The 12719-nt window shown below is 34.3% G+C and overlaps 2 protein-coding genes across 2 annotated transcripts in view; both read left to right on the top strand.

Annotated features, from left to right (window-relative positions):
* LOC111528309 (transcriptional activator protein Pur-alpha) overlaps positions 1 to 12095 on the top strand; it is a 20974-nt gene extending 8879 nt beyond the window's left edge. The window contains exon 2 of the mRNA XM_023195011.3: positions 1 to 12095. This exon is cut by the window's left edge and continues 2679 nt beyond it. The gene's annotated coding sequence lies outside the window, so the exon portion shown is untranslated.
* On the top strand, positions 9240 to 12104 carry LOC113224869 (IgA-inducing protein homolog). Its single transcript, XM_026454490.2, has one exon. It carries the CDS (start codon positions 11774 to 11776, stop codon positions 11933 to 11935), a length of 162 nt encoding a protein of 53 aa, XP_026310275.1. The 5' UTR covers positions 9240 to 11773; the 3' UTR covers positions 11936 to 12104.
* Positions 12105 to 12719: the final 615 nt, after the last annotated feature.

Here is a 12719-nt window from a genome sequence, read left to right as displayed (position 1 = left end):
CATTAAACTGCTGCATGACTATCATCTTTGAGTGAAGAGAAAATGTTATAAAAAAGATGCCTTAAACAGTACATTTTGGTTTGGAATTCTGTAGAAAGTATTTTGGTAAAAAAAAAAAAAAAAAAAAAGTCTTGTCTGACAGAGAGTTCTGGGGATGGAATTGTTTCTTGGCAAATCCAGCCATATAGATCTAACTGCTGTATGTATAAGACACCACCTGTAGGAGCGGGAAGGTATCAGTGCTTCTCATATTGTAAAGCATTGGCCTAGGAAGGCAAACAGTTGTCTTTTTGAAGGATTTTTTTTCTGCTGGTTCTTTGGGTTTTGATTTGATATTTTTATGCTCCCTGGTTGAGTGTGTTGTCTTCGTTACTGAGATCTACTGTATGTGTTGAATAACAAGCTATTTTCATTGTACTGTGCATTTTCCCATTAAATTGTTTGCTTTTAATATTCATACAATGTTAAATATGAGGTGACCTTACAGTAGTTAGGAGTTTCTTTACTTACAAAATCACTGGAAATGATTAAATTGCTTTTCCCCCTCCCTAGAGGTGCATTTTTCTTATTTCCATATAGTAAAGTTGAGCTTTTACAGTGCATAATGTGACATTTGGAATGCTTATCAACTGCATGTAAACATTAATAACCTGCACTTTTTTGTCTTAAGGTTTGTTGAGCTGTTTTGTTCACTGTACTTTAACTGTGATATGGAAAAGACTGCATTCTCTGTGCTGTTACTAATTAGGAAAGAGAATTGCTTTGATTTTGTCTCTTGTTTACTATAGCTTCTTAAAGTTAAGCCTTGTACTACAGGTTGTTGGAGTACTCCTAGATCACTGTTTCATAGTAGCCAGCAATAAGTAGTGCAAGTCAACAAAAACACAGCAAACTTAGGCAAAGTGTCCTTTCTTTGAGATGCGAGTTCTTTCATGAGGTTTTCTTTAGGGCCAGAGTTACCTAAAGTGAAGCCTTTCTTACCTATAGACTTCAGATTCTGCTTGGAATCCCACCGGCTCAAGAAGCACATGTATTGTGCAGTTGTCTTTACACTAAAACAGTTGAATACAATCTTACTGCGATTTTGAAACCAGTGTCTGATTTATGGTCAGTGGGTTTAAAAAGAAATCCACATGCAGATCTTTTAAGACTTAAAAAGTGATCGTAGAAAAGACTAAGTGACTGTAAAGATGCTCTTTTTTTAAGCATCTCACTTTACCTCCCCAAGCACCCTCCTAAACCTTGTCTTCCCTCTCCTGTTTCATCCTTTCCCTACCCTACCCTCCCAGGTGCTCGGTACTTTACCAAGGTTCTATATATCAGTGTTTTATGTTAGAATTTTTCCTTGTTTTTATTTTACTAGTTGGTAAACCCTGTTTGTGCTGAAACAAATAAGGAAGGTGGTATATTTGACCATATGTGTTATTCATAGAAGACAGTATGATCAAATGTGCCAAAAACAAGCAAACAAAACTTAATTCCTGAGAAGTATGCCTTATTTTTATTGATCTGCTTTGTCTTACAGTTAAGGTCCAAGAGCTTGGTTAAACTGTATTATTTGCCTAAGTATAAAAGAAAACTTGAACTGCATTGCAATATTGATGTTCTTTAAAATGAGAGACACTGTCAAGTAATTTAATCCAGAGATCAGCCACCAGATTTGAAATGCTCATGTATGTGTGTGTGTTTGAAGTTGTTTTTTTCTTTTAAATCACCAATTTTTTTAAGCTACTTTTTATTTGTGCCTCCTATTTATCATGCTGATGTTCGAAGCAGCAGTCATCCAGCCACAGAGGGAGCTAAAGTTAACTAACCAGAACTGTAGAAATCATTATACATGCCTTTGACAACAAAGGAAGTTCATAAGAAAAGCCATGTCGGCTTTTCCTCTACTAGATACAGATTGGAGGTAGATGAATATTTGCCAAATGGAAAAAAAGACAATGCTAGTCAGGAAAGACAAACTGTTTTCCAGCTTCTCAAAAAGCCATGGAGAGTAGAAACCAAAACCAACAGGGAAATAAAAACCTTGAAAGTCTCACTTTCTAGTTGTCCCATGCAGGGGTTGAAATTTGATTCAAAGCGGAAAGTATATTATGTTTTTTTAGGCCTTCACATCTAGAGATGGATAACTTCCAATATGATTTTTCAGGTAATAGAGAAAGCTGCTAGTAATTTTAACCCCTGCCTAAAGGAGACAGATAATTTCATTTGGGAGCAAATACTTATTGCCTTGAAAAGTAGCACTGTAATAGCCTATGATAATTAGTTGTAGAATAACCTTTATCCCTTTCAAACTATGCAAATTATTAAATAAGTGTAAATTAGGATTCAATTAAAGATAGTTGGTTATATTGCAATCAGATGGCATTCACAAACTTAACTGGAGCATATACAAATAAAATCTATAAGTCTAAGTTTTGTATGCTAACAGAAAGATATAATTTAGCTACCTATTCTAAAAATGGTGAATATTATTAATATTGTATAATAGAACTGGGAAGACTGCCTCCTTTTTTGAAGAGAGATTAAGGATTTTTATAATTGTTTTTCATCAAATTTTAATATTTTTGTCAAATTTTTAGGTATTTAATTTGTAAAACAGTTTGCTTTGTACTGGCATACAGAAAATAGGGTATTGATTTTAAACTTTTTGAAGCCAAGTGATCAAGTACATTTGTAATAAAAGTCAATGGATCTATATCAGTTGTACTCACTGTTTTCATTTCTTATTAATATAGGGATGCTGTACTTTTTCTTCAGGAAAACTGAATTAAATTTGGGTGGAAGGGAGGGGAAAAGATAAATCCGTTGATAATGAGAATCTGGGTGGGTATCATGGCCCAAGCACTTTATATCATTTTTTAAGTCAGTTAAGATTTGATATATTTTAAAAGATACTGTGTCAATTTTTTTCTTCCTATTTTCTTATGTAACTTGATGTTTGGGGGGATTATCTCATTCATTTTTGTTTGTGTGCTTTTAACATGTTGTGTTTTGGCCCTGTTAAAACTTTCTAAACACATTTTTCTTTTATGACATTTTGGGTTATCTGCTATCCCTGTGACCCTACCGTACGGGCATGATTATTTTTATCTTCCACACATGGTTCACCTTCTTGTCTACAATATTCCCGTTCATTTTTTCAGGTTATATATACACACACATTTCCAAATAATTTTAGAATGGGGCTATCTGAAATTGATGCTCTAGTAGCTTTCATAGCTCCACAATTCATTTTATTTTGCATGTGAACATAATTTTAAGATTTTCTTCACCATAAAAAGTGAGATACCAAGTCTAATGACTTTTTTCCCATTTTAAAATCTTTTGAGTATCAGAATGAGATCTTGCTGTCTATGTAAAAGGATACTAAAACAAGAGTATCTATAGCAACTTAAGTTTGGAATAGTTGGTGATAACTCTGAGTATAACGTTTATAGTTTATTATCCCTAAATTTGAATATCTTCATAATTTGGAGAGATACATACACACACACATATATATGTATATATGCATTGTGTGTGTGCATATGTATATAGATACGTCTCCTTGAGAGTGAAGTAAGTAGGAGAGAGAATTTATTGGAATTGCTTACATAAATAAATTCACCAAAGTTATTTGTGTAGATCTGTTAAAGGGTGTCAATTTTTAAATCACAGTATTTCTGTTTTCTTCATTGCATATTAACCAAGTTTTGGCCATTCATAAGTATGCTATAAAACTAAAGTGATCACTGCTATTCACGAATTAATTATTTTAAAGTCCTCTTTACAGAATTAGTGATATATTTTTTAAGAAAAGCTGATTTTAATATTAATATTTAAGAAGTTAATTGATCCTAAAACAAAACCTAAATTTAAGGCATAGGCCATTTGACACGTTCTTTTTGGACAGAAATTTGATTATTACAGGCTAAGTGAAAATAAGCCAGAATTAGCATGAGTCAGGTAGAATTTCATGATACAAGAACAACCAGATGAAAAAAGAAATAGATTGGTTTCAAGCCAGTGAATATGCTAAGCTAACTACCAAGTTTTGGTGTTGAATGGTCCAGGCAATTATGTCTTTAGGAAAGCCGAGTGTGGCAAAGGTCACTTGTTAACATTTTTCTGAACAAGAATGTCATAACTACTCATTCATTTTTATTTTGTCCCCATGTTTGGTATTTGTTTTGTTTTGTATTTTTCCTTCTGATGTCCTTTGCTTTTGTGGAAAATTGTCCTGTTGATAGGCAGAAACATGGTGGTGATCCTCTATGTAAAATAAAGTTGCTTCTTACACATCAGAAGTATTTCACTCATTTTGGAATCACAAGATTTTCATGTTTTCATAAATACACAGATTGTTTTGATAATTGTTAGCAATTAGCTTATTTTGTAACATTAGATGGAAAACATTTTTTGGCTAAAGAGAGTTTAATTTTCTTGATTTTGGTTCCACTTTAATAATTCAAGAGGCCTCCAAGTTCAAGGACAAAGTCCTTATATTCTAGAATTGTGAAAAACATGGAAATACTCTCATTAGTGTGTGTTTTGGTCTAAGGTAGATTAACACAGAAAGATCCTAGGAGGATTTAAGAAAATATGTCCTTATCGTGAAGTGGCAGTTAAAGTTATGGGACAGGTGAATTACCTATTCATCTTGACTAGCTCAAACAATGGTGGCCATCGGCTAATGACTTATCAGACACATGTTCAGTTTGGGTCAAACTCCCATTCAGCTGGAGCAGATTGGCAATTTTCAATGCAAGTAGTTGTTGGTGGCACTTGACCTACCTCCTTACCATGTACATCTGGCATCTTCTCTCTCCTATCCTCCTTTTTCTTTGTTTCTCTCTCCTTTTTTATTCTTGCTGTAGGCCTGCCAGTGGCACTCAAGCTTACTTCTTCAGAGAGAAGTAAAGAAACTTCTGACTCCTGCCTTATAACTTAGCTAACTGATGATCCAGAACAATTTCAGTATTATGAGGTAACTGGGCAGTTTTTTTCCGATTGCTATTTTCCCCATGGTCTTAAGCTGGCAGTTTGAAGGTATCTAAATTAATGTTAAGAAACTTGTGAACTGAAGAGAGTAAGAAGTATGTGTATTTTAGGTAAGTTACTGGGAACTGAGACTTACTGGTTTGGAAATTGGAGAGTAGGACGAGGAGAGCTGTTTAATGTGTTTGTGGATGGGGGTTTGAGAGGTATATAGGGAATGGTTTGGAAGTAAAGTGGGAGGAATTTTTGCTAGAGGTAGGAAAAGGTACTATGATGGAATCTGAATGAGAGTTATTTGCTAAGGAAATGAAGTTGATCTTCACTAAGGAAGTTTCAATAAAGCCAGAGAAAATGGGTCCCTCATTGATTATGAGAGAATTGTTAGTTACTATAGCTAGAGTTATGATAATGATGATGCATTATACAAGTCTGTTTTCATGTATAGAATGTCTGCTTTTCTGGGACAAATTAAGTAGCACAATTGTGGAATGACAGCTTTTCTGGTCAAGGCAAGTGGGTGCTGGGGAGTTATTATTTTGAGGAAAAGAAAATAAAATTTCAAGCTTTTCACAGTTACTCTTTTTAAACTATCAGAAATATTTATCACACATACTATCTGTTTTCTTGGGCTCTCGTTACAGTGTAGTTTACCTTTACTTTTCAAATGGTCCTTAGATCAAATTATTTGATTTTGTACTCCACAAAGACACATATTATTCCTTGCTTTTATAGAACTTTGAGACTTTGGCCCACACAAATTTCTTAGAAGAAGACAACCAGGTAAAAACACTAACTTGCAATTTTAGGTATCTTTTTTATTTCTTTCACATTTGCAACCATAGCAACCATTTAACCTTGTGGACCTTATGAGGTCCTCAATAATACTGTATTTCTAAAATTAGACAACATAGCCCCCAAACTCATGTTTCGGTTTCCCCACTTTCTCTCTTACTTTAAAATTGTATTTTCCCAAGAGTTCAGTGGTGGCAAATGTTAATTAAATAAGTTAGTACATTTTGGAGGTTCTTATGTCCTTTGTAGGGAAGCTGATAGTGTTTAGATTTCTTTTCCCATTATTCCAGTAGTGTTTTAAATTATTTAAGATAAAGAATTACTATAATGTTTGTTTTTAAGTTACATAATTCAAGTACGTTTGGATTAACTCTTTGTTGTCGAATTTAGTACGGATTTATTCCTGGTGATTTGGACAGATTACTTTGAAGTTTCATTTTACTCACATCTCTGTCTGTTAGTGATAAAAATCTCTTTTAAAAATAGCAAAAAAGTGGTTCTGATTTTGTACTTTGAAGGTAATTTTTCTTTTTTACAAATGTCAAGTTCATTAACAATAGCAGGATTATTTTTACTATAGCTTATTTTGTAGAGTTGGCACTTTAGTATAATAATTTTCACATTTTATTGTGTCAGATTTTAAATTATAATAGTCATATACTATAATTCATTAAGTCAATGCAGAGCCTTCTTAAATAGCCCCTCCCTTAGAAATTTGTTTAAAAAGAAGAGAATCCCCAAACCTGTGTCAAGAACTAGTGATTTAAATGACTGTGAGACAAGTCTTTGAAAGGCTTCCTTAAGTCTAGTCAGTGGAGATAAATGATAGCCCATTTCCATGCTGCATATAGTTGTTAGGGTTTATAAAGTTGTCAGTGTGTAAAAGTGCAAAAGCAGGAAAGACTAAAGTTGCCTGTAAAATTTCTAGTTTTCATTATTTGCACTATTTATCTTTGCACTTGATTTTTTGAAAGTTAAGGCTAGTCACTTTCACTTTTGTTTCTAGTCTTTTCTAATTTCTTGCAGAAGTATGTTTTCAATATCCCACCCAAAGCAAAAATTATATGCAATTAAATATGCTTTATAAGGCCAAGAAAATATTTCTTAGTGTTAGCTGTATAAAACAAAAATTTGTTTTGATAAAATTTTTAATATGGGCCTTTATTTGCCAATAAAATCCTTTGTAAATGTGAGCTTTATTAAACTGTTTAAATAGACAAGGTTAAAACTTAGGATAGGAAATATATATGTGTGTATATGAAATGATGTCTTTGAGTTTTAACTTCTAGCCTGAGATGGCCTGGATTTGGTGTGTTAGTTTGTTTCACTGAAGTCAGTGAGGTATGAGTCTAGCTGGGTACATGCTTAAAAAGCTGGAAGTGAAGTGGGTGGCAAGTGGCAGCTCCCTCTTTCATGTAGTTTTCCATAATGTTCATATAGTTTCCTCATGGTCTAAGTGTTATAACTGGTTTTGAAGTTGTTATATTGAATATTCCTTTTTGGAATTCAGGGTTGAATCACTTTGAGGGGGGAAGGGAAGCAAGGACAAGAGACTTTATTTTAACCAGATGCGGTCTTACGATCTCAAAGATGTGCTCTAGAAAGAAAATAACAAAAAGTGTACCTGTGAACATATTTTTTGTCTTGGTGATATTATGCAACACAGTGTTCAGAATTGCAAAAAAATTTTTTTAATTGATAGTTATATCAATGGAACAGAGATACGTGTTTTTGGCTAAAATTATTTTTTGAAAGTTATTTGGTTATTTCATTTTATATTCCCTTTCTCATAGCTTTGTACACACCTCATACTTAAAACCAAGTGAGAGGCCTCTTTTCAGATCTGGTTTATTTTTGGAATGCCTGAGTGTGTTTCCGGATGGGGGGTGGTGGTGGTGTTTTACTTTTTGACATGCTCTTAGCATGTTTTGCTAGTCATTCTGGATCTTATGTTTGCAAATTCTGTTGAACAGTGATGTATTTGAAATGAGAAAGTCCTCTATAATGTAGTGTGAATGTTTGTGGCCAATTCAATTGTGGAACCTTATGGCTTTGTTTTTACTTTGGATAGAAGTTTAACTTCCATCGTTCAGATTTTAGGTTTATCTAGTGAAATTGTGCCAGGTAGTTGTCTAAATATGGACCAATTTTGGCAAATGAAGGTTAATAAGTGTATATTTGATTCTAGATAATCCTTTACTCAAAATCATAAGTTAAAGATTCACATCATTAAGAGTTATCTGTTATGTTGTCATATCTTTAAATGTGGATGATATTCAGCATTCTATGTATGAATTTCCTTTAGGAAAAGAGAAACATTCAGTCTCCGAACCTTTTCTTGGAGACGAAATTTACCACATATCAAAAATGAAAAAAATTTAGAAAGTGATTTGATTGTTTTTTAATGGAGTTTAACCAGCTTAATTAATGATTTTTCCCAGTTTGAAGCACTTATTTTCCCAATGTGAATAAAGGGAAAAGATCAGCAATTTGTCCCTGGCCTTTTTCGAGGCCATTTTTAGTTTTCTGCTCCCATTTCCCAGTCCTGGTATAAAATGAATTACGGGTATCCCTCTAAGTCCCTATAACCCTTTTTGGGGGTCACAGATACCTTTGATCATCTGATGAAAGTGTGATGGATCCTCTACCCAGGAAAAAAAAAAAAATGCACATACCTGAATAATTTTGCATACAACCTCAGGGGCATCACACATCTTCTGAAACCCAAGTTAAAGATATCTGCTCTAAGTAAATTATAGAGAATTTTAGTGTAAATCGTTGATAAAATTAGGAACCAACTATTGGCTTAAAACCTTTCATATTGGAATTATTGTTAGATGGTGGCCCCTACTAGCAAAATGTGACATTGCAACCAGCTTCGTTAGACATTATAACATCCAGAGAGAAGGATAAAAGAAGCAAAGTTCTGAAAGCTATTTATAAGGAGTCAGGGCATCTCTAGACATGGGAGCCATTCCTGGTTCAAGGCAGGGGTCAGGGTGCCTGACAATTTCTAGCAGGGTAGAGTTTGATAAACCACAATGCTCAGGATGCCAAGGGGTTAGCCATTATCTTAACCCCTTCCTCACCAAAAGATTTTAGTTTTGTCTGTTGGGAAACAAGATGTCACTAGGGAAAAAAGATTTGCCTTACAACTTTGCTGGAACACATCAGTTTGGTGACGTTGGGACACTAGTGTTATTTTTGAGAAGGCGCATAAAACCAAAGTAAATTATTCTCTATGTAGAACATTTATTTACTAGTAACATTTGTTTGGGTGTATTCGCTTTGACAATTTTTACCAGTAAATATTGGTTTTATTTAAAACTGGGAATCCAGTTGATACATAGGATAGTTGATATATCTGTTCTTTCCCCCATGTAAAGAACAGTTAAAAGATTTATGCATACTTTTTACTTTTCTCTCTTAATGCCAGGGGGTGGGGAGGGTGGGTGGGGGAAAGATCTTTGAGTCTACAACTGACAAAATGTCTTCTTCAAATTAAAAAAATTGAGAAGCAGCACTTTAAGTCTAACTCTACACCATTTTATTGCATGTATTAGTTTTAATAATGATTTTTGGTGCATGCCTTTGGGCTTATTCAAAAGTGTACAATAGGAAAGTATATTTCCTTTCTTAGAAAGGAGATGTTTTCTACTTTGCAACATGTGATTACAAAAATCTTCCTCTGTGGGAAGATTAACCATGTATTGAACTACTGAAAAGTATATATTTTTAGATATACAGAAGGAATCTACATGGAGCAGCATTCAGACCTATATAGAAGTCATAGCATTCTGTATAGGACCAAAAAGGAAATAACATTAAACACTTAAACAGACTTTGTTGGGTAGAAATACCTTTAGATCTTGCATTTACTTCCAAAAAGAAAAAATGCCACAGAAGTTTGCGGAAAACTTTTGTCATGTGAATTTTCTCTGTCAGTGTATTTAGCCCAAATACAACAGCTTTGGGTTAGCACACACATAAGAATCAAAAAAACAAAGCTAACTAAATAAATCAGTCTGGTTTGCCAATCCAGCTTGACTGAAATAAGTAAACTAATCACTTGCAACATGAAAAACTGTCCAACTCCTCTAAGGGTCTGACAAAATAACCTTGGCTGATGTGGGAAGACTCCCACTTCAATTTCTGACCTGACAGTGAAGATTCATGCTTGACATGATTTCATACTTGACAGTGTCTGTTTAAGGAGCTATGGTACAGTTTGCTAATTCAATCCCAGATACCTGTTGATTACCTGTGAGATCTAGAGTCCAAAGTAGCCAGCAGCCATATCCCTGAGTGCTCTGTGCCCATCAGATATCTTAAAGTAAGCAGGGTTGGGACAGGTCACAGCTTGGATGATTGACCTCAGGTGCAGTAGACAGCCCCAGATTCAAGAATTGTATCTGCTTTCTTGGCAGCCGTCATAGAACTAATGTCCCATACTGTGTTACTTACTGTAGATGCTCTCTTTTAGAGGAGGCCCAGAGCACACATCCTAATCGCTAGTGGTACTCAGAGAGGGGGTGCTAACTCTGATGCCCTGGCCAAATTCCAGTTTAGGGATGTGGGTCTTCTTCTTGTCATTCTAATTGGAAATGTGCATCACTTCCCATTTTTCTTATTGATCTCAGTGCAAACTACACTAGTCTCTTTCTTTGCCCTGGTCCCAAGTCTCTGAGATGCTGGTGTGTATTATATGGGCTAAGTTCATGTGTTATCCTAAGGCACAAGAGTTGAGGAATGGGTGAGTTTGGTGTCAGAGTGCCTTGTGGTTGGAGGGTGGACTCTTGTGATGCTTTGGGGATGAAATTGGCCCTCTTTTAGCATAAGTCGGGGAGTGTGCACTGGCTGGAGGCTTCCAGAGGCTTCCAGCCATGAGGTGTGAGCTGAAACCAATTTTTCCTCTTTCCTTATAGCATGTTGAGAAAATCTGTTGGGTTTTCAGCAGTCAGGGAAGGCCGGAGTTCTGCTTTAATCTGGGTAACTGAGGCTAATGTGAGCAAGACTTTGGTTAATTAACTGGGTTCTCAGATGCCACAGACTCCGTGAGAAGTCACCATTATTTTCAATGGTTGTGATAGAATTTCCCCCTAGTAGCCATTATTTTAAGATTATATTGCAGAGTTGCTTTATTTTGAGCTTTTCGTGTATACACAATCCCAAACTGGAAGAAATTTTAAAAAAAGGAATCCTGCTGTGAAAGGTATATATTACTCTAGATTTTTCTTACTGTAAATATTGTAAGATTGTAATACTGTCAATATTTTATTAACCAACAAATGTTAATCTATGTGAAATCAGACTTATTTTAAATGTGCTTCTTATTTACTGTGTGTGGTCCCTGTTGCTGACAGTATTAAGTTATATTCTGATGTAAGATTAACTTTATTAAAGAATGTAAACATTAATGTTTCCTTATGGGAAAACAAATAAAGTATAAAGAAGACAATTCTTTTCATTGAAATATACTGTGTATTTACACTTGCTAGACCCAGCACCACTTATAAATTTAGTACACTGTTCAGAATTTTAGTTAACACAGCTGACATGGTTGTGCTCTGTTTGAAAGTCTAAGAATAGGTATTGTTGGAATATACAGTTTGTATTTGTCTGCTGTGAATCATAATCTTGAAATTTCTAATCAAGTTTGTAAAATTTTTATAGTGAAACATTTTAATGACAATTTAAAAATTTCTCTTCTCTAAAGAATGATCAAAACAATATCCTTTCAGAAATAGAATTGTTCTTTAATATCTTTCCAAAATGACTTTGGTTAAATGGACCAGATGTATATTAGTTAAAATTTAGGACTAAGTTGTTGATATTCTTTGAGTTTACAAGTTAATCCTTATTGGAGATGTGCCAATATACAGTTAGAATATCATTAATTTGCACTGTTTGGGGACCCCATTTAAGAATGCTGAATTTTGCCAACTAAGAAGTAAGCAAATGCAATTTAAAAAGTAAATTTGAGCATTCTGTATTAAATATGTGCAGTTATTATCACATGAAGAAACGCAGTGTGTCGGGCTGTAATATTACCATATTTGCTGTCATGTTCTCCCATCTAAGTGCTGGGAACTCACCATGTGGAAACCAAGCAAACGTGTTGTGCATCAGCCGGCTTGAGTTTGTTCAATATCAAAGCTGAAAACTAGCGAGGTCTGCTGTACTGCTTATTGAAGTATTGTGATTATTTTAGGCATTGATTCTTACAAAATATATACTGTAACAGTATACTTTGTACAGATTTAAATTTTATTTGAAAAAATGAAATAAAGTAGGCAAAAAATAAAGATGTTTATTTTTCATGTGACTGTATAATCAGATCAGTCTTTTGTTTCAGTGCTTTTTGGGGGAAGGGGTCTGGTTGCGATCTTGGATTTTTTTTTTTTTTTTTTTTTTTTTGATAGGTGGAAACCGTTTTTAGGACTCAGTAGCAGGTATACTTGCCTGTTACTTATGATCATTAATCAACTACAAGCATTAAAAGTGCTCTCATACTAGAGAACTCTATCTTCTGTTTTATTTTACAATAGGTTTGCTTATTTTTAAAAATGTTATGTGAATGGCCTCCCTATCCTGGCATATTGGGTCATTTAAAAAATTCTCTGGTGGTATGACAGTTAACCTAGCCGTCATGTTGAAGAGAAGGAAAGCCTTTTCCCATAGATCATGCTCCATTCTCATGGAAGGTTTTTTGTTTCCTGTCAGTTACAATTAAAAAAATTTATCATGGATACCTACTACTTATACATACTTACTGGGTACATGTAACATTTTGAAACAAGCGTACAATGTAACAAATCAGGATGATTGGGGTATCCATCATCTGAAGTATGTATCATTTCTTTGTGTTAGGAACATTCTAATTCCACTCTTAGTTATTTGAAATATCTAATAAATTATTTTTAATAGTTGCCCTATTATGCTGT

Source organism: Piliocolobus tephrosceles, chromosome 4 (assembly GCF_002776525.5).
Source record: "Piliocolobus tephrosceles isolate RC106 chromosome 4, ASM277652v3, whole genome shotgun sequence".
NCBI lineage: Eukaryota > Metazoa > Chordata > Mammalia > Primates > Cercopithecidae > Piliocolobus > Piliocolobus tephrosceles.
This window is presented reverse-complemented; position numbering and strand designations above follow the sequence as displayed.

Bases quoted from the DNA above. Each gene is read 5' to 3' on its own strand.
- LOC113224869 (XM_026454490.2), top strand. From the start codon at position 11,774: ATGTGCAGTTATTATCACATGAAGAAACGCAGTGTGTCGGGCTGTAAT.